At 38.6% G+C, this 20424-nt stretch overlaps 1 protein-coding gene across 5 annotated transcripts in view; it reads left to right on the forward strand.

Moving 5' to 3' along the window:
* Positions 1-18760, forward strand: part of TSNARE1 (t-SNARE domain containing 1) — a 503856-nt gene extending 485096 nt beyond the window's left edge. For all 5 annotated transcript variants that reach the window (XM_072851134.1, XM_072851137.1, XM_072851138.1 and 2 more), the window contains one exon: positions 17887-18760. Coding sequence is in view for 2 of the 5 variants with exons in the window: in XM_072851138.1 (XP_072707239.1) it covers positions 17887-17906 (20 nt within the window). In the remaining 3 variants the exon portion in view is untranslated. The remainder of the gene's footprint in view (positions 1-17886) is intronic.
* Positions 18761-20424: the final 1664 nt, after the last annotated feature.

A 20424-nucleotide genomic window follows, 5' to 3' on the forward strand; every position in this document is an offset into this window, starting at 1 on the left:
TTATGTAAGGGCTTATATTATAGCTTTTATATGGTTTTCTGGACTATACTTTGAAGGTCAGCCTATATTTTGAATATTGTCTTTTGTTTCCTGTTGGGATTGCTATGTGTCCTTTTTCTACTATATTGAAGATTCCTCAAGCCTGGAGCATATAATTTTGTCACTGAGCTGTGCAGAGATTCCCAGGTGACATATATTCTAACATTTACAGTAATCCCAAATTAATATTCCATGTTACAAAATTTTGCTTCAACAGGATTTTTATACCATATAGTTACCAACCTGAAATATCTATGAAATTTACAAAAAGTAAGAATATATAGGTATATGTAAATTTTATTACATCTCCTCCACCATGTCATTTGAATGTTACTCTGTTGTCTTACATGGTTTTCAGAGCAGGTCACTCTAAATTTTGAAAATATTTTTCAATAAATATTCCAAACGCCTTGATTAATTGAAGGTTTATTTGCTGCCCCTTGCCTTCAAAACATGTATGGTAGTAAATATACTTGAAGTAATTTTTTGTTTTGTTTTATTTTGATCTACGTAAAAATGTTCATTTTTAGTAAGAAAATGCAATTATATATGCTAAGAATATTTGCATGTATCACAACTACTCTTTTGTAGTTATACAGACTTTCATTCTTCCAAATAGCAGGATGGTCTCAACATATTTGTATTATTGGATTTCTGTTATATTTCTCTCCAGCCTTATAGAAGTATAATACTTCTGCAAAATACAGCTCTGAGAGTACCTGAGAGATCTGGATATTTGTTATAATGTAACTGTTGAAATGATGAAATATCAGAAATTTGGGATTTCTTTTTTAATACTTTCCTTTGGGCTCAAACTAATTTTGGAGACAGAAAGCCAACTATCATAATAATAAATAAAATCCTTACATAAGCAGAAACCAAGAGTTTTCATCACAAACAATCAAATGGCTCACAAGTCATTAAAAAGGTTATTACAGTTGAAGGTAAAGGAAATCTCTGTTTCTGTTTTCCCCAAGCATTTCTTCAATGCAACGGCAAATATTTTCTGTCAGCATTTTGAAACATATTCACAACACATTGTTTAGGTTTATCATTGTTATCCTTGATTCATTTTTTACTCACAGAAAAAATGTAAAATGAGGCTCATGAAAAATTTTGCCCTTTGAATACAGTGTTGCTGATTTGAAATGGTTGAAAGACATGGATTTAGAGAATGTACTGTATCAACATCTAAATTTAAAAGGCCAAATTAATCCTACTTGTAATTCAGTCAAGGCTTAGACTCTGTAACAACTGCTGCATTGCATTTCTCTTGGACGGATGGATGGATAGATGGATGGATGGATGGATGTGACCCAAGATTTTTTATTTATAATATCTCTGTACTGACTTTTAAACATTGCTATAAAACAACAGAAGTAATTTCAAACGCAGTAGGAAGCAAATATTAGAATCCCTAGGCCTGATTCTCATTAACTTTAATGCCATTTTACACCACTCTTGCAGTGCATTGGGGCCATAAACTGAATTACATTAAGCATAAAATGTTTCTAGTGTGAGAACCAGACGCTCTGTGTTTACAGCAGTATTGCAATCAGCCTCACAAAGATGGTACAACAGTTCCTGCAATAATACTTGCTTTCCCATTTCTAACAGAGGGTTCGTCTCAGCTGCTTTCTGCCTCTCAGGTTGGAAATTCTTCCTTTCAGGTTGTATGATGTTGGACAAGCTAGAAAAGATCCATGAAAAGAATTCTGAAAAAAAAGCAAATGCATTGCTGAAACTGTGTTATTGGCTCCATCAGCCCCATGCTGGATTTAAGGATATCCTGCCCCTGGGTACAGTTGATCCATGACAACTTCTTCTCAATTATTGAGTGCAACTTAATTAAAACAGGACTGGCCAGGTAGGCCATTCAGGGGCATACCTGTCTGCTGTTGCTTTCCACGTGGTGGCATAGAAACTAAATCCCACACATGGAAATGACTGAAAGAAGAGTGCACCTTATGGCATTGGGCAAATACCACAACGTAATCTCTGCCTTTATATCAGCAATTATTTAGGAAATTCTGGAAGCAGTGAACAGCATGTTATATTTCAGTATTTCCTTTTATGGGGAGAACGCAATGATTTTTCCAGCTATTAGCAAAGTCAGATCTCAGGCGAAGTAATGGATCCAGAAGGAGATGAAGGAAGGCAAAAAACAGCAGTCAGATGTGCTATTACATATCAATGCTACCCCTTTCAGAAGCTGGTGTTGTAAGTCTGATGGAAAATCAGGAATGTTTGGGAGAGATTAGTCACTGATCCAAATAAATAAAATAAAACAAATCAAAACAAATAAAACAGGTAGCTCTACTCAAAAATCTTCAAAGTCTTAGGTAAAAGGCAATTTTAATATAAGAATTGATAATGATCTAAGGATATAACTTGATAACATGTTTAGCATGACCTACTGGGCCCATTAAAAGACTTGCAAGGTGACAGCCATGGGTAGACCTAGTTTACCCACACAGGCATTCAAATCTGACATAGATCTACAGAGAGTTTGGGAAATAAAATTTGAAATAAACAGAGACTTCTTAATACATTTCCTTTTATTATTTCTTGGAGTTAAAATTCAGTAGAATCCAAAATGAAAGTTGTGCTTTGTTGGAAACATCCAGCTTTGCCTTTTTAAAATACTGAACTATTGCAGAGAGTAATGAATAACAATGAAAAAGACCTACGTTAATTATAATTTTCTTCCTAAGGAATCCAGATGAAGGATTAAAATAACAAGGGAGTTTCTCAATAAAGGAATTAATGCTCTGAGAATACATTCACAGGACATTGTTTTTTATGGTACACAGATGGACATCAGAAGTTGGAACCAATAGTAAAAAATCACTGATTAAGTAAATATTTAATACATCTTGTGGATTCACAGTTTCTATAGAACAAGATAATACACACTGGATTTTATCAAGAGCACATGTAGCATACTTTACATATTGCGTATCTTTGCAGCAAGGATATCTGAGCTGCTGTAGATACATAACCCTGGGTGATACAGTCCCAGAATCAGTACAGTAATGTTAGCAGAGCAAATTATCTAGAGTACCATGTTGGATGGTGCAGCCACACTGCTGCTAATTCGAAATATCTTCTGTTCATTGCAAAACCTAGTGGCTCTGCATGCTGTGCTTTTGCATTACCCTAGAAAGAGGTCCCTATCAATCCCTGGAGGACAAAAGATTGCCACCAAGTTCCCACAGGCCTTTTGAGACAAACTGAACTTTCCCTGAGAAGTGGGAAACAAATGCATGTGATGAAAGGAATGATATTTATGGAAGTACTGTAAGGCAAAGATGAGAAGGGGTGACAGGTATCATGTACCATTTTGGCTCTGGCACCAAAGCCACGATCATCTTAGATCCTTGACACTTGCTCCAGAAGAGGAAACGGCAGCCATCCAAAGAAATTTGGAAAACATTAAGCCATGTAGCAACCATAATGTAAACGGAACCATATTAATTTAGCCCTACGGTCCTTCGGGCTGTTACTCTTATTTTGGGAGTGCAATAACTGCAATTAAAACTGCAGTCTTACTAGATCAGGACCTATCTGAGAGGTAGACATCCCAATAAATGGCTTATTTTCAAATAACCCTCTCTTTTCTCACTCTTTACTTGGAGTTTATATTCACCATGTTTCCTTTGCAACATACTACGGCACTGACTTTCTCTTCTGAGGTCTTCTATCTGATTTTTGATACAGCTCAAACTTGCTGAGATTGTAATATACACTATGAGCATGACCCTGGAGGGGGAAGGTACAACAGAAGAAACACTATAAAAACTTGAATCCTACTCCTAAACTCATGCAAATATTGGTTGGGTGAGCAAACCTTGAAATCAGTAATGGTATTTCTGTCGTAAGGGCAATGCCTTACATAGTAACTCTGCTGTGAAAAGGTTTGTGATCAGTGAGTCTGAGTCCAAGGGCTTGGAAACAACAGTAGTTCTTTCTAGGAAAGAAACAAGACCTCCAGCTGTTTTGAGCAGAAATGGAAGAGTTCAATAAGAATTCATCCTTTGAACTTCATCTTTTTTTCTTGATTCTCTTTCCTTACGTTTTCTTTCGTTCTCCCCTCTGCTCCAACCCCAGTATCTAGCATGCACCCATCTGTTAAAATATAAAAAGGGCTCCCTCTGCTAGTATCTATTAAAGTGCCATATGGCTGAGGTATAGCCTTAGGTGGTGAGCATCACAGAGTGCATCTCTGAGTGAATAGCGATTTCTGCATTTGAGGTTTAATTAGGTAAGTGCTTTTTAAGTAGCATCACAGTTTCCCCTTAAATATTTACTATTCCTTAGCAAAGAAAAAAAGAAGATGAAGCTGGTCTAAAATACAGCCTGACATGTACCAATGAGTGTTGCCATCCTTCTCATAATGATTCACATCTCCTTTATCTTCACTGTTGGGAATAACAGCCAAAGTGGTCTCCTGAGCGTGCATGATCCCTCCCACCCCAGTCTGCCCATCTTTCCTTCTTCATTAGTGCTGCTACAAATATGCTTGTACTCTAGGTTACACAGCACCATCTGTTACAGAGGAGGAAGGAGTTGTTTATTTCAAGATGCAGCTGCAATATAGCATTACTGAGGGGGGGGAAGAGCTAGAAGGAATTGTGTGCTTTCAGATGTCACTTAAAGTGATCAACTGGGGTGTCATGCTGCAGAAATCTACCACCTCCAAATAAGGAATTCCAAACTAGGAATCCAGTGCAGTCAAGGCAAAAAACCTCTAAAGAGAGACTTGGGAGACTTGGCAAAGTGTAATTTGAGATTATTCTGATCCTCCCAACTGCTGCCAACTGCAGGTCAAGAACAGAGCAGAGAACTGATGATAAATATTACAGATTTGTTATTTCTTTGCTTGTTTGCTTGCTTTTTCAATGCCACTGTCATTCCTGTCAAGGGTGAATTTCAGTATCTGAGGAGAGAGGAATGCCTGCTGCTTGGTGTGTGTGAGGATGTGTAGGCTTCTGCTCAGCCACACTAAATATGATGTCCAGTAACATCACTCTGAAAAAGGCAGTGGGCAGTGCCAAAATTCATTGCTAATTGTTATTTTCTAGGAGATCTTGGTTGTGCCAGATGGAGAAGACTGTGCAGCAACTACCACAATTATTATTCTTTTCAAATAACTCTAGAGACATAGAGTTAAAGATAACTCAAAAATCTCTTTCCATTCCATGGATTCATAGTAATTCCCTACAGTTTACTCTCTTGTATTTTGTCTAGACTAGTTTTTCACTTTCATGTTAAGCATATCAAAGACTTCAGTCATTGTGGTATCCAAGATCTGCTAAAAATACCTAAATGGATGTTTTCCATTTTTTCTTCATTTTTTCTCCCTTTTTTTCTTCCTCTGCCTTTTGTTTAACAGATTTTAGCTGAAAAAAGGCTTCTTTGGTACACAAAAGTTCTCTCTGTGTCTCCTGGAGCCCTTAGATACTTCATCTCCCCTTTTGTCTGTTAATCTCTTATAGCACTACATGCTAAAGAGTAAGTAAAATCTTAATCATTTCCGTTCACATAAATGGAACCAGAGGCACAATGCAGAATATATAATGTATAACTGACTCTTTGGTGACTACTTATTATTATCTTCCCTCCCCAACAAACTTCTATTTCTTTTCAAAAGAAAATGAAGACGCTCCTGGAAGTCTACATAATCCCCTTAGTGATGCTGTTCACGATAGGGATAATAAACAGAGAGGAGTCAAATAGATGCAGCACCCTGATAAATCTGACAGAGCTGATTTCGAGGATATAAGGTCATCCACTCTTGTCAGTACAAAAGGAATATTTCACCCATTTACTGCCTCCAGCAGAATCCATAAGCAGACACCTAGGGAAGAGTAATAACAGATGATGTACATAGGATATTCCCTCAGGCACTGTCCAAGTCTCTGATTATTTCCTGCTCAGGGACTTCTGACATGGTTGTTTGTTTAGTAACTCAGAGATCTTTCTTTGAAATATTTTTCCATTCCTCCCTTCAATCTGTGGATTTGATTTTATTTTATTTTTTCATTTTTGGTAGAGATTGCAGGAGAACATACATATTAGAGGAGGGGTTCGCTTTTCTGTATATGAAGAACACCATGGGGAAAACAAGATGGAAGCCATATCCATGTAGTAACTAAAGAATTTATGAGGTTTTCATTAGATGGCTGTCAGTAGGATCTAGCATGAGAGCTAATACTTATGCATATTTCCAATAATACTGTCCAAGGAAATTAGGATAATCTGGTCTCCATAGGAAAATGGGAACGCTTTGTGTGTACATTAAGAAAAAAAAAGGGGAGGGATGACACACCAGACATTATCACTTCCAGGGCACACTTTTATGAAGATAGGCTTTTTTCCTTATACTAGTGGTTGCAGCACTAGTGTATCTGGTCACTGAAGATTTATTTATAGGGAAAAAATACAAGGCAAACCATTAAAACTTGTGAACAGAATAAGAAAATACAAAAATATTTCAGAAGTAAATTATAAAACAATCAGGGTGGGACTAATTTCACTGAAGTACAGACAGCTAAACCTGACCCTTTCAGGCTAATGTATAGATAACAAACATGTTAAATGGTGATTTTTCTGTGCTGTTGAATAGATTAAAGGTGAGCTGGACTGTCCTCCAGAAGTGCTTGTATCTCTCTACTCTCTACAGGGAAATGAGGGTGATTCGTGTTGATCTGGAGCATTTGTATTTGCATGAGAAGAATCTCATCCATAATGCTCCATAGGTACTTGTCTGGGGCAGTAGAAAAAGGAACAAACCTGCAATAGACAGAATATTTCACCCCACTGCACTAGAAGGATGGTGGGAGAGATCAAAAGGAAAGTCAACTCAGTTATTCTTACTCTCATTTATGAACAGCCAACTAAGGACCAAATGAAGAGGTATCCAAAAGACGTATCAAGGTTTTCTACAAATATCAGAGTGAATTCCCTGACATATCTGTGTTTTCCTGCCACAAGCCTTTGCTCTGATGCAGGGACTAACTGCTTTAGTCTCCCTGGTGTCTACTGAAATATCTCCTTTCTGATAGGATTAGGTTTTGCATTTATCTAGTACTTATTACTAGTGTGTAAGTGAAGCAACCATGCGAAGTGTACTTCCATTCAGTGCTTCAGACCTGGCACCATCTGTATGAATAACACCAACATATGTATGTAAAAACAACATCACCCAGAGTTAATAACAGCTAGTGTTCAGATGGATGCAAAAATGCATTATGTTTACATCTATGGAATTTATTAGTTCTGTTTTTAATTAGTTCTCTGTGCAGCAATTTGTTTCCAGTACTGTTCTTAATGAAAACATTACAAGTTGCAGTTCTAATTCTAGTAGTAGGAGTTTTATCCATTACATCTTTGTCCTCATTGACTAAAATAATTTCTGTTCCCTTCGTAGTTAAATAGTCTTTAAAAAAAAAAAAAATCTGACGGAGAAGAAATGCAATTTATTGCATTTAAATATGCAGGGCTGCTGCACTGAAATATCCATCAGTGTGTAAGACAACAACACTGCTATGCAATGTACATAGTCTCCCCTGTGTTTTTCTTTCCTGACAGGTGGGCTTTTCAACTCTCATTTTCTCTAGTTCTCCACAAACCATGTTATACTTCCACCAGTTCCCTTTAAGCAAAACACAGAGCATACAGTTCCTACTCCCTTAGCTGAAATAGCTGGAGTTTAATGCTAAACATGTTGTGTGTCTTCTGTGGGCTTTTTTAGGGTTTATCAGCTGTATTTCCACTATCAAGTGAATGAGAATTTAAGGGTTTCTGTCACCTTTTGCAGCTCTGATTTGCTTGCTCTGTAGTTAAATGCTGCTGCAAGGTGAAAGTCTGGAATTTCCACATGACTCTTGGCAGATTCTCAGGGATGGTGAAATAGTAATGATACTCTGAATGGGTACTGAGTGATTTGCACGCTAGGCAGCCTTGGCTACATACTCTAGTGTTTAAGCATCCATCTCCTTGCAATTGTCTTTTCATGCAACCAGACATATTTTAATCTGAGTCAGCATTTTTCTTCCTGATACTTAATCCGAGCTGAAAGTCAAATGCCAGTAATTCTGCATGTTGCCAAAGGAACATAAGATTTGCCACATTGGTGCAAACTGATGATTCATCAGGTCTGCTATCTAATCGCTATTAGTCTCCAGCACATGATGTCTTACCTGGCCAGTGTTTTATGTCTCTCATTTTGGTATTATCCCAAGTGTTTCCCAGAAAAATTCAGCATGTTCATAAAGTTGATTTTTTCTCTCCTTCCTCCCTCCACACAACAGGAGTTGACAAATGTGAGTCTGGAAGCCCTTTCTTCCTAGAGAAAGATAGGCAGTGACTGCACAAACCAAAAGAGATGTGGCCTGTTTCAAGACAAGTGAGACTCCAGTCACTTGTCCATTAAGTTTGGGGAATGGAGATGTATACTGTCTGGCTCAAATGTTAACTTGCACCTGAGGATACAGGGGTTAAAGCATGTTTAAAAAAAAAGGATGAATGTTCAGATTGCCTTGGAGCACTCTGAAGGTCAGGTAAGAGGGAGGAAAATAGGCCACGTAAGTGGTGGTACTTCTATCTTAACATAACATCTTCAAATTGCCTCCATTACTGTAGAAGTCTGATTAAAGAAGTACAGTGGGAGCGCTGTGCCTGCTGTTCTATGCTAGCAGCTTTTGCCTGATAACCATACCACTTGCAAAAAGGTGAACAAAATAATTCACCTTTTTGTTCCAAGTGGCAACAGGAAGAAACACCTTGTCCTGAAATGTCGACAAATCTAACATCTCTGTGCTGTGTTCTCCTTTTCATCCTCCTCACGAGAAACAGAATTTCTCACTATTAACCTAACAATGTCTCCACTCCCCAAGCTCTCCAAATTGCTTTTTAAAAATAAAAAGACAGATGCGAGAAAAAGGCTGCATCTTGTAGCTAAGCAAAGTTAACGCAGCTTAAAGTGCAAAGTGAGCTCATGGATGGACAAAGACCAATACTATTTTCTTGGTCATTCAGAGCAATCTGTTTAATGTCACTAAGATTTAGATCATGCATTGCTGGCAAATTTAACCTTTTTTTCAAGCGACAAAGTGAAGTCATAACCCAAGGCACCTTAAGCCTTACTCTTCTGCATTTCCTTCTTCTGAAGAAGATGGTTCTAGATAAGTTTCTTTAGTTTGTTATTGGAATGTTATGAAGGAAATCCCAAACAACAGGGATTTTTTTTGAGAAGTAGGATGACAATGTTTCTACAAGAAAGGTAATATGAGGAGAAAATAATACACATTTTTTGGAAGAAACATCTTCTATGAGTTGTGACCTTGAGAAGAAGCAAAGCCTTATTTTTAAGTGGTTTTGATTCCTTCTCTCTCCTGACTTGCTTTAGTATAGGCATGAAGGACTTCTTTCTTTAAGCTTACCTTATTTGGAGAATGGAATTGCTTGTTTACTTATTTCCATATGTCAGTTTTGGACACATCCTTATTTTTCCTACCTTTTCACCATTTTCACCTTTTCACCAGTGCATTGCCATAGCACTGTGTGGGTGTCTTTGTGGACCCTGGACTGGAGCAACACACAAGGGCATAACCCATATAAGGTGGTGAAACATCTGCAGTCATGTCAGCATTAATGGTCAAAAGCAGGAGGTACAGAAAACCGGTTGGAGGTGTTGAAGCTCTATGGACCAAAACAACTGGCCAGAGAGAAAGCTAGCAAAATGTCATTGAGTCTTTGGTGAGTTACATTATCTTGTAAGTTTGTGCTTCAGGTAGGTCCTTGGGACTCCTGACAGAACTTACTGGAAGAACTTGTCAGAACCCTAGCTCTACACCTCACACAACTTTAAAAAATGCATTCAGGGCTTATGTCAACTTGTATGACTCAAATAATGAGAAGTTACTGGAGGATGAAAAGGAACTGTGTCTTGGATTAAACATTGTCATGTTAAAGAACTATGTAATGACTTTTCAATCATACACAAATCTGCTATGCACAATGTGCCATGAGGGAAAAAATAAGGTCAGTTCATTCATAAATAGGAAATTTTCCCCTTGTTTTAATGTTATAAGACAATGCTGCTGAGATTTGCTATTCACTTGCCATTTAGTCAGAGTTGAGCTTGCGATGTTATTGTCTGATGTTGCACATATTCAACATCAGATAATTTAAAAATCCTTATACACATAGTCTTGCTACTTTTATAGCAGCATTTGTTTTTAAGAGGTTTGGCAAAATTACTGCTTCCCGTTCCCCAGTTCCCATCTCATTCATTATGTGTCACCTTCCAGGCCCTGTACATTCCACCTTTGTGAAACGGATTTTCTCATGATCCCCAAAGTCCTGCTAGCAGTATTCAGTTCTGAAATGTGATATCACCTATTATATTTCTTGCCATAATTATGTCATACTTTGCAGTTTAGGCTCCTAGGTGCAGATTCTGACACTGCTACCTCCTTTTTTATAGGTCTACATGACCTTATCAGTTGCATGTTTCTTAAAAACTTTGCCGTGTACTGCAACACTGATAGGGAATGCATTGCTAAGACAAATCTTTACAGCTCAGACATAGAAATGCATGGGGGTAAATTCCTACTAGGCACATGCCAATCTTCTAGCATGAAGATGGAAAATGGTTGAGATGTCTTTTAGTGTAGTGAATCCCAAGGAGCTGGCTTACAGAGACAACCTCTTTCTTGGACCATCAAACAGTGCCTGTAATATGGGCTTGGGATTTGTTGTTGTTGGGGTTTTTTGGTCTTTTTTTGGTTTGGGGGTTTTTTGTTGTTGTTGTTGTTCCCAGTATCATCTCATTTCTTGATTTAGTTTTGCTTTAGGAACAACCCGTACTATCCATAAGATACACCTATGTCTTAAACTTGTGGTGGTCCCGGAAAGATGCCCATGTATTTCCATTAACATTTGCCTCTGAAAGTCCTATATTACCAACGATTTGCAGCTGCCACATTAGAAGCCATTGATGTCAGGGCCAGAAGTCCTCTGAACTTCCAAAGGATCAGGATTTCTACTGGGGCATATTTCTAAACTGAAAAATAAATTATTTAAGTGAAGTTGAATCAAAGGTGGTTGCTGGGCCCCATTGATGCAGTTAAGAGAATGCACAGGAGAAATAAATGACTAAGTGAATATGAAGCAATATTGCATGGGGTATATCATCACCCTGCTATCTCATTTTTTCTGACAGAAGACTCTTGGGTTATTAGGTCTGTCCTATTTTAAGAAGCTGTTGTTAAAATTCCAGTATAAGCAGAAATGGCTGGTGTGACTGAATAAAAAAAAAACAAACAGCTTTTCTGCTGTGGCCAGCTGTGCACTAGAGAAATGTGTAACATTTCTATAATGAAAAGTGGGTATCGTTTACTTCCCTAGAAAATTAGTGGGAAGGACTATTTTAAAAGGAGTAACTTTAACTGATGAAAAAGCAGGCTTTACTGAAGGCAAAATCTCATCATCTTATAGCACCTTTGAACAAAGGCCCAGACAAAGATTTAGGTCTGCAAGGCTCACAGTGTCAGTAATGCAATTCTCAGACTAATCTGGTATCTGATTAGGTTCAGTTTCAAAGAGGCAGGAAACACCACAGATTTTCTTAGTATTGTGACTTTTGTCTTCATTTCCTTGTCTTTTTAATTTTTTTTCTATCCTGAAAATGCATCATTAAGAATTCATGTATATAATAAAGTAATTATGTCAGGCCCAGGTTGAAACCATCCTCAAGGTGATCAGAAACTGAAGACATGGATCCTCAGACACCCTTCCCCACTATCACAGGTGGAAGAGATTCAGTTCAAATGAGTTAAGTCATGAATTGCACCCCAGCTGCAGAGGAAGGTTATTTGACATAGGGGTAAATTTGATGTTCATGCTCAAAGCCGGTGATCTGTTGAATCCTGAATACCTAAGCAAAGTATATCTACCATGTTGTATTGGGGTTGCATTGGGCAAGGTTTTGGTAGTGGAGGGGCTACAGGGGTGAATTCTGTGAGATGATGCCAGAAGCTTCCCCCATGTCCAATAGAGCCAATGCCAGCCGGCTCCAAGATGGACCTGCCGCTAGCCAAAGCTGAGCCAATCAGTGACTGTGGTAGCACCTCTGTGATAACATATTTAAGAAGGGGAAAAAAACTGCTGCACAACAGCAGCCAGAAGAGAGAAGTGAGAATATGTGAGAGAAACAACTCTGCAGACACCAAGATGAGTGAAGAAGGAGGGGGAGGAGGTGTTCCAGGTGCCGGAGCAGAGATTCCCCTGCAGCCCATGGTGAAGACCATGGTGAGGCAGGCTGTCCCCCTGCAGCCCATAGAGGTTAACAGTGGAGCAGATATCCACCTGTGGAGGACCCCACACCGGAGAAGGTGGCTGCAGCTGAAGAAGGCTGTGACCCTGTGGACAGCCCATGCTGGAGCAGGCTCCTGGCAGGACCTGTGGACCCTGGGGAGAGAGGAGCTCATGCTGGAGCAGGTTTGCTGGCAGAACTTGTGACCCACTGAGGGACCCATTCTGGAGCCATCTGTTCCTGAAGGACTGCACCCCATGGAAAGGACACGTGGAAAGGACCCACACTGGAGCAGTTTGTGAAGAACTGCAGCCCATGGGAAGGACCCACATTGGAGAAGTTCATGGAGGACTGTCTTATGTGGGAGGGACCCCATGCTGGAAGAGTGTGAGGAGAAAGGAGCAGCAGAGAGAATGTGTGATGAACTGACCACAACCCCCATTCCTCATCCCCCTGTGCTGCTTGGTGTGGAGGAAGTAGAGAAATTGGAAGTGAAGTTGAGCCTGGGAAGAACAAAGGGGTAGAGAAGTGTTTTAAGATTTTATTTTATTTCTCATTATCGTACTCTGATTTGATTTGCAATAAATTAATTTCCCAAAGTCAAGTCTGTTTTGCCCGTGACAGTAACTGGTGAGTGATCTCTCCCTTTCCTTATCTTGACCCATGGGCATTTTCTTATATTTTCTTTCCCCTATCCAGTTGAGGAGGGGGAGTGATAGAGCGGCTCAGTGGGCACCTGGCATCCAGCCAAGGTCAACCCACCACACGTCTGGAAAATCTGAGAGATTTCTGTACTTCTCAGAACTATCATGCTCTGCACACTTATCTCAGTTCTCTGGTACGTCAGGGAAAAAAGAATATTAGCAACTACAAGTGACTAGAGGCAAAAAACCATAAACAACCAGAGGTTTCCTACTTACCCTTCAACATTCTCTTGAGGGTTTTCAGAAACAGAAAACTTAGATCGTCATGTTACAAGATTCTATCTTCACTATCAGCCTTGCAGATGAGCTTAGGTTCTCTATCATGAATGAGATGGTGTTGCGGGATTTCAGCTCTGTCATATTTGGAAGCTACTTTCCAATTTACATCTGAAAGTGGTATAGAGTATATAACACTTTCAGGGGAAAGCAGATAAATACAATATATTGTGACAGGACATGCGCTTAATCAGTGTAGATTTGCATATGTGAAGAATTCAGTCCAAAAACATCAAAAGACATTTGTGCTTTGAAAACAGGTTCATTAGAATGTAAATGGGAATGCTGATTAAAAACAAAACAAAACCAAAACCACCTGAATTAAACAAAAATGGCAAAATCAATACAAAGACCCACCATTTCCTTTCTTTAGGCTGCAGCTCAGGATACCTGCGCCGAGGGTCCAGGTCTGGCACGTGCTTGCTCCCTGCGTGAGTTTGACATGTTGAGAAGGTGGCTATGAATAGTTCCGAAGAGCTGTTTCCATGTCCATGTTTTCAGTACTCAGTACCAAAATCCATCCGTTCAATCTGTCCTATATTCTCCATCTTTTGGACAATCCATCAGACTTACTTCAACAGTGTGGGTTTACAGACTATGACTTTGCAGAGCAACTGTAAGAACTTTCATATGGGCCTGAATTAAAGCTAGATAGTCAGTGAGAGCGTTTGCACTAACTTTAGTGAGCTTTGGATCAGCTCTCCTCTTTCAGCGATGCAGACTTCCACTTGATAATTTCATAGGCCTCCTTTAGTCATCTCAGTCAGCTTGTAATGAACACCATTGTTTCACACTTTAAAGGAATCATTCAACTGGCCAAAAATCTCTGCATATATAATGGTCAACTTCTATTAATAACGGACTACAACTTATGTGGATGAGCCTTCTCCAACAGAGAAGTTCATTGAGGTTAATGTCTATGAAAAAGCCTTAAATCTGTATAAATTTACAAAAGTCAAAAGTTGTATCATCAGAACTTACTTACACAGTGTGATGTGTTTCATCACATTTACTTAGAGGAAAGACAGAGATCTCACTTGATTTAAAGCAACAGCAGGTAGGATCAAATTTGTTTATTATTCTGGAGAATTTATTTTCCCATGAGACTAGCTCTTTAATTCACAGGCAGAACAGGCTAGACTAAATAAATGAGCAGAGGCTACACTGTAAACTCCAAAGGGGTGAAAGGTGCTTTGCTGAAGCCAAGGAGGGCTGTAGGATGGATCCGTAGGTTGGGTCGCTATTGCAACTTAGAGCTAGCACAAAACTGGAGCAGCTCTTTATGGTCTGTTTTTGCTGTTCACAGTAAAGTCTGTTAGCCTGCACAGGACAGTAATCTTAGCAGCCTGATAGCAGCAGAGTCATTTTCATTTGCCCCTTCTTTTCTTGCCCTCTCTCTTTATGCATGAAAAAAAATCAAGATAAATATGCCAGTTTCCTTTCATTGACTATGAAGGTAATAGAAATTACTCACTGAAATATGGATGGGCAAAGCCTTGAGTCACCCAGGTTTCTACTGGTAAAGTTCCTCAGATATAAAAAACCCAAAGATCTACCCCAACATAATTTTTATTTTTTTTTCCTAGGGATTGTAATTTAGTTCTCTACTTATATAGTAGCTAACACAAGACTGTATAGTCCATGACTAGAACTGCTAAACTCAGCATAACTATTACTATAGCAAATAGTAAACCCTCTCTTTAATCACAACCTAAAAGTATGACAGAACTCAAACTCTTTTTCAGTAACTAAAAATAACTCCTTTTTATCCTCAACTAAACCAGAAACATATATTAAGTCTGTTGGTTTGTTGTCCCAATATATCTTGTAGTTAGATTGTGTCTGGAGAATCTCTCTTGTTACACTCAAGAGGCAAGTCTGTAGATTATTTATGTCTAATTTAAATGGGTTTTGCAATGTTGAATATTTTCCCTGCCTGCAAATCAAGATTCATAATCCCCAGTAGCTGCAGAGCCTGCCAAGAGTAATGGCTTGTGCTGGTAGTAGGGTTTGCTTTCATGTCAAACATATGGTGCCCTTCATCCTAGTCTTTGGAGAAAAAAACCTGTCCAAGGTCCACAGAAACTGATTAGACTGTGTTCTTTCTCTCCTGTACACAGGCATGTGTGTACTCACACGTAAGCTCTCACTCACTCGCACACACACATATATATGTGCGTACACATGCATACATGCACACATCCACACACTAATCATAAAGGAACATGGCCAGCTTATTTAAGGCAGGCATCTGTTAGTGATTGACTTGAATTTGTCATTTACTGATTGATTACATTTGCGTCACATCATCATTGATTGCTTGGCATGAATGAGACTGCACTGAAGACAGCGCTAAGAAATCCAGACAACCAGTTGGCAGTTCTGTGATGCTAACACACATAGCTCAGGCAAAGCGTTGCAAGCAGATCAAGGGAGGTGATCCTTCCCCTCTACTCAGCACTGGTGAGAAACATCTGGAGTGCTGTGTCTAGTGCTGGGCACAGCATGAGAGACATGCACATAGTGAAGTGAGTCCAGCAAAGGGCAACAAAGATTATTAAGGGATGGGAGCATCTGACATGTGAGGAGAGGCTGAGAGAGCTGGGACTGCAGCCTGGGGAAGGTAAGGCTCAGGAGGATCTTATCCATCTGTATAAATACCTGATGAGAGGTATAAAGAAGATGCAACAAGGCTCTTCTCAGTGGTTTCCACTGACAGGACAAGAGGCAGTTGATACAACCTGAAACATATGAAAAATTGTTTAAACATAAGGAAATGTTTTTTTTTTTTACTGTAAGAGTAGTCAAACAGGGAAACAGGTTGACCAGAGAAGTTGTGGAGTCTCCAGCCTTGGAGCTACTCAAAATCCAGCTGGACACAGCCCTGATCACCCTGCTTCAGCTGACCCTGTTATATGATTAGTGGTGTCCATCCCCTTTCCAGAGCCTTTCCACTTGTCTGAGTAACTAGCAAATCTTTTTTTTATATTGGAAGGACTTCTACTACTGAATTTGTGCAGCTAAATTTAGGCATCCACAGTGTACATTTCTGCACCTGAAAAAGTCATCCTGAAGATCCCTTTGTAGTTAATGCTAGTCAGTAACAGCCAGTGAAATTTAGGTAATTCTGAAATTGATATCTTTATTCAAATGACCCCCACCCTAAAAATCCATTGGCTGTATTGATTAGATATGTAATTACTGTAATAGGAGCCTGAAGCCTGGGAGCCATTATACTTATATGGAGATACTCACACCTTAAATTAGCTGAGATGGATGTCATCTTCAGGAGGATACCCTTTCTCATTAAAGAGTGTTTCTGTTCGCTCTTTGTGGTGTTTAAGTGAATGCAAGGTAGGAGCTGCCTTCTATGCTTTGTATATGCAGCACAGCACACAATGGACATCTGATTTCAAATATTATCTAAATAATATCTTACTATGAAAAATTTTAATAATTGGCATAGATGACAATATGTACATGGTTTTGTATTTTGTTGCTTTGAGAGAAGAAGATGCTTAATCTCCGGTCTATTTTGACATCTTGTTGGTTCACAGTAAAGCATAATTAAGACAAAGAGTGTTTCTAAGGCTTTCACCTGTAGTAAAAAAAAAAAAAAAGGTGTTCTCAGTTATGGGTTCAATAATAATAATGGACTATTTTTCCATCCCTTTCCTTTCCCTTGATACCAAGTTTAACCAGATTTTCTTACATAGCATATATACAAACAATATTCACTAAGGAAGTAGAGGTAGAATAAACACAAACACTACTTAAGCCTGCTTATATTTCTCATAGTGATATTTACTACAAACACACAGGCCTTCTTCATGGGGCAGTGAGTGAAAAATACAGTTTGTCTAACTTCAGAAGTCTACAGTGCTGATGTCTATTTTGGAGGTGCTATCTTGGTGCTGATGTCTGTCCTAAGAGGCTTCTCTTCTAGTAATTGGAGAGAAACATGTACTTTCATCAAAAATTGCCTCTCTATTTCCATTGACTGTCTACATTGAGTAGTGTAAACATTTTATGTTGCGGAGCTCTGCACATGGTATGGTGAGTCCTTCCTATCAAGAGAAAATGTCTACTGGCTTCATTGTGTGGAAAAATGGAAAACAGACCAATATTTCTTAGATATATTCTCTCCTGCAAAGTGCATCAGTGTCACACTCTGGCTTCTATACTTAGTCCACTTTGCAGGAAAATGTATTTTTAAAACAAAATGCACCATCTTCCAGGTACAGGAACTGCTGGCATTGAAGAGAACACAAAATCTACTCTTTTCCTTGCTACAGCAGGCTATATGCCATATTTTCTTTATAAATTTGTTTTGTCTATACTCTTAGCCTCCCCACCCTTTCCACTTCCACAATTACCTAAGACTGGAATCAGTGAAAATACACTTTTCTACAGTCATATCTACTTCATTGTTGACTATGCATTTTGGGACCATCTTGAGTAGCCACCCTTCCATCAGTAACAACTTTACATCAGCAAATCTCTGGAAATCCTGTGAATACTTATTAATTATTCTTGCTTTTGCAGACCCTGTGATCACCCTGTGAAGTGGAATGGATTCTCAAGGCATTTCACGTTCAGGCCCTACGTCAATGTCTGCTTTACTGATCACGTCATATTAAAACTGCTATAGCCAACAAACACTAATTGTATGAAAGAAAAGCTAAGTTTTATACCGTGTGTTAGTATAATTGTGAATAATTTTTTCTTTTTTTTTTTCCCCCTTCATTGAAGACACGTTTTACCTTATGTTACAGATTTTAATTATGTCCCCTGTGTATCTGGGGAATGCTATTTCTTTGCCTCCAGAATTGGTATACAGTGTGCTGTAAGATACATAGCTGTTAATTCATCTTTATTGTTTGTGTTTTTAACATGCTCTTGATCTCCAGTTCTGCTCATTTAAAACCATGAAAGTCAACATGTTTTGTTTGATTCTTTTTTGTTATTGTTTTTGTACATTTTAAAAATAATGTAGCTCAGATTCTTATACTGTGCACTGCTGCTTTAGAATTTGCTCTGCCAGATCTGAGCTAAGCAATTTCACAATTATATGTGCCATTTACAAACAAATCAATTAGATGCTTATTTAATCCCATTGTATGCATAGAACACCACATTTATTTATGAGAAACACTAGTGAAAGAGCAGGACAAATAAACATTAAGACATATTGTTACCATTTTTTTAAAAGGAAAAGACCTTTAATCTGTTAAAAAGATCAAGCAATGCATCTCATGAAAAATGACAAATTTTGCATTAGATTTCATTTCATAGGTTTCAATGCAAGCAGCATTTGGGATTTTGTTCCATTTTCACCCACAATATTTTCTGCTGAAAACATGATTGAAAATGCCATTTAAATTCTTTAAATGTGTCGTGTACTATAAATGCAGTTTTCCTCCAGTAAATAAAGCATTTCAAAAATGGTTTTAATTAAAATGTCATAGGAAGTATTGAAGAGAATTTCACAAAATGATTTGGTTTTTATTCTTCATGAAAAGTTACACCTTTTGACAAAAATGTTTTTCACCAGAAAAAAAAAAATCAGCTATGTCTATGTTATATATTTTTGGTTACTGTGAAGTTTTAATGAATAGATACTGAAAAGAATAACAAATATTAAACTAGATTCTCACCTGCACTGATTTCAATTACATGCTTCCTTTCCAAAAAGCTGACACAGTCTTTTGTCAGTAAAGGTTGAGCACAGAAAATGCTCAGAGAAATCTTGCAGGTGCTTAAGCTCATTCAGGGTCAAAACTGTAAAACTTCTTAAATCAATGCAGTTAGGTTTGGTGAAGAAACAAAAGTCAGAGTTTCTGATGTTTTTTTTCTAGATCAATCCTACAAAATCTACATAACTGGATCATTATATATAATATTAAATATTCATTAGTGGCTATTAAGAAAAGCTAATTAATAGAACGACACTCTTTTTTTCCAACCAAGCTTAGTACTGGCATGAAATTACAAATTATGATACCTACTGCTTTACCTCACTACAGAGAGTTTACTTCTGAAATAGAACTCCCTACTTATATCCACTACAAACTGCAGGCTGCCTCTATCAGCAAATTTGGCAAATCCTATAGTGATGAAAATGACTTTCATCTAGTTAGTAAGACCTGAAACGAACCCAGCTCATAGCTGATTGCAAGCAAATATTTTGAGAGCCTCAAGTTGCATTTGAACAAGGGATCCAGAACAAACAATCCTTGCCCATTCGCTAATCCCATTCATTAGAAGCTCAGTGATTACCTCATTAGTATGATGCAGTGCAGAGGCAGACTGATGGAGCTTTCAATGAGCCAGCTTACACAGCAGATGGATTTGGCACTGATGACCCAGGTGAAGCATTTCTCTGCTGAAACTATAGAGGCTGCCTGGCTTAGAGCAAGCATGAAATCTCCATGTGGCAACACAGACATACTCCCCCCTGTTGTGTATTATAGACTCGGTTATAATGGCAAATGCTATTTCAAAAAAACACCATTCCATGAGGTTGCTATAAAACAGTACATTCATGCTGAATCATAGAATCAGAGAAGCAGAGAAACAGAGAATGGTTTGGGTTGGAAGGGACATTTAAAGACCATCTAGTCCAACCCCCTTGCCATGGGCAGGGACACCTTCCACTAGATCAAGTTGCTCAAAGCCCTGTCCAACCTGACCTTGAACACTTCCAATGATGGGGCATCTACAACTTCTCTGGGCAACCTGTTCCAGTGTCTCACCACCCTCATCATAAAAAAATTCTTCCTTAATTCTAATCTAAATCAACCCTCTTTTACTTGAAAACTGTTACCCCTTGCCTTGTCACTACAGGCTCTGGTAAATGTCTCTCTCCATCTTTCTTATAAGCTCCCTTTATATATTGAAAGGCCACAAGAAGGTGTCCCTGGAGCCTTCTCTTCTCCAGGCTGAACAACCCCAACTCTCTCAACCTTTCTTCATAGGAGAGGTGTTCCATCCACCTGATCATTTTTCTGGCCCTCCTCTGGGCCTGCTCTATCAGGTCCATGTCTTTCTTGTGTTGAGGACCCCAGAGCTGGATGCAGTACT

The sequence above is a fragment of the Ciconia boyciana genome, chromosome 2 (assembly GCF_034638445.1).
Source record: "Ciconia boyciana chromosome 2, ASM3463844v1, whole genome shotgun sequence".
In the NCBI taxonomy this organism is placed as follows: Eukaryota; Metazoa; Chordata; class Aves; order Ciconiiformes; family Ciconiidae; genus Ciconia; species Ciconia boyciana.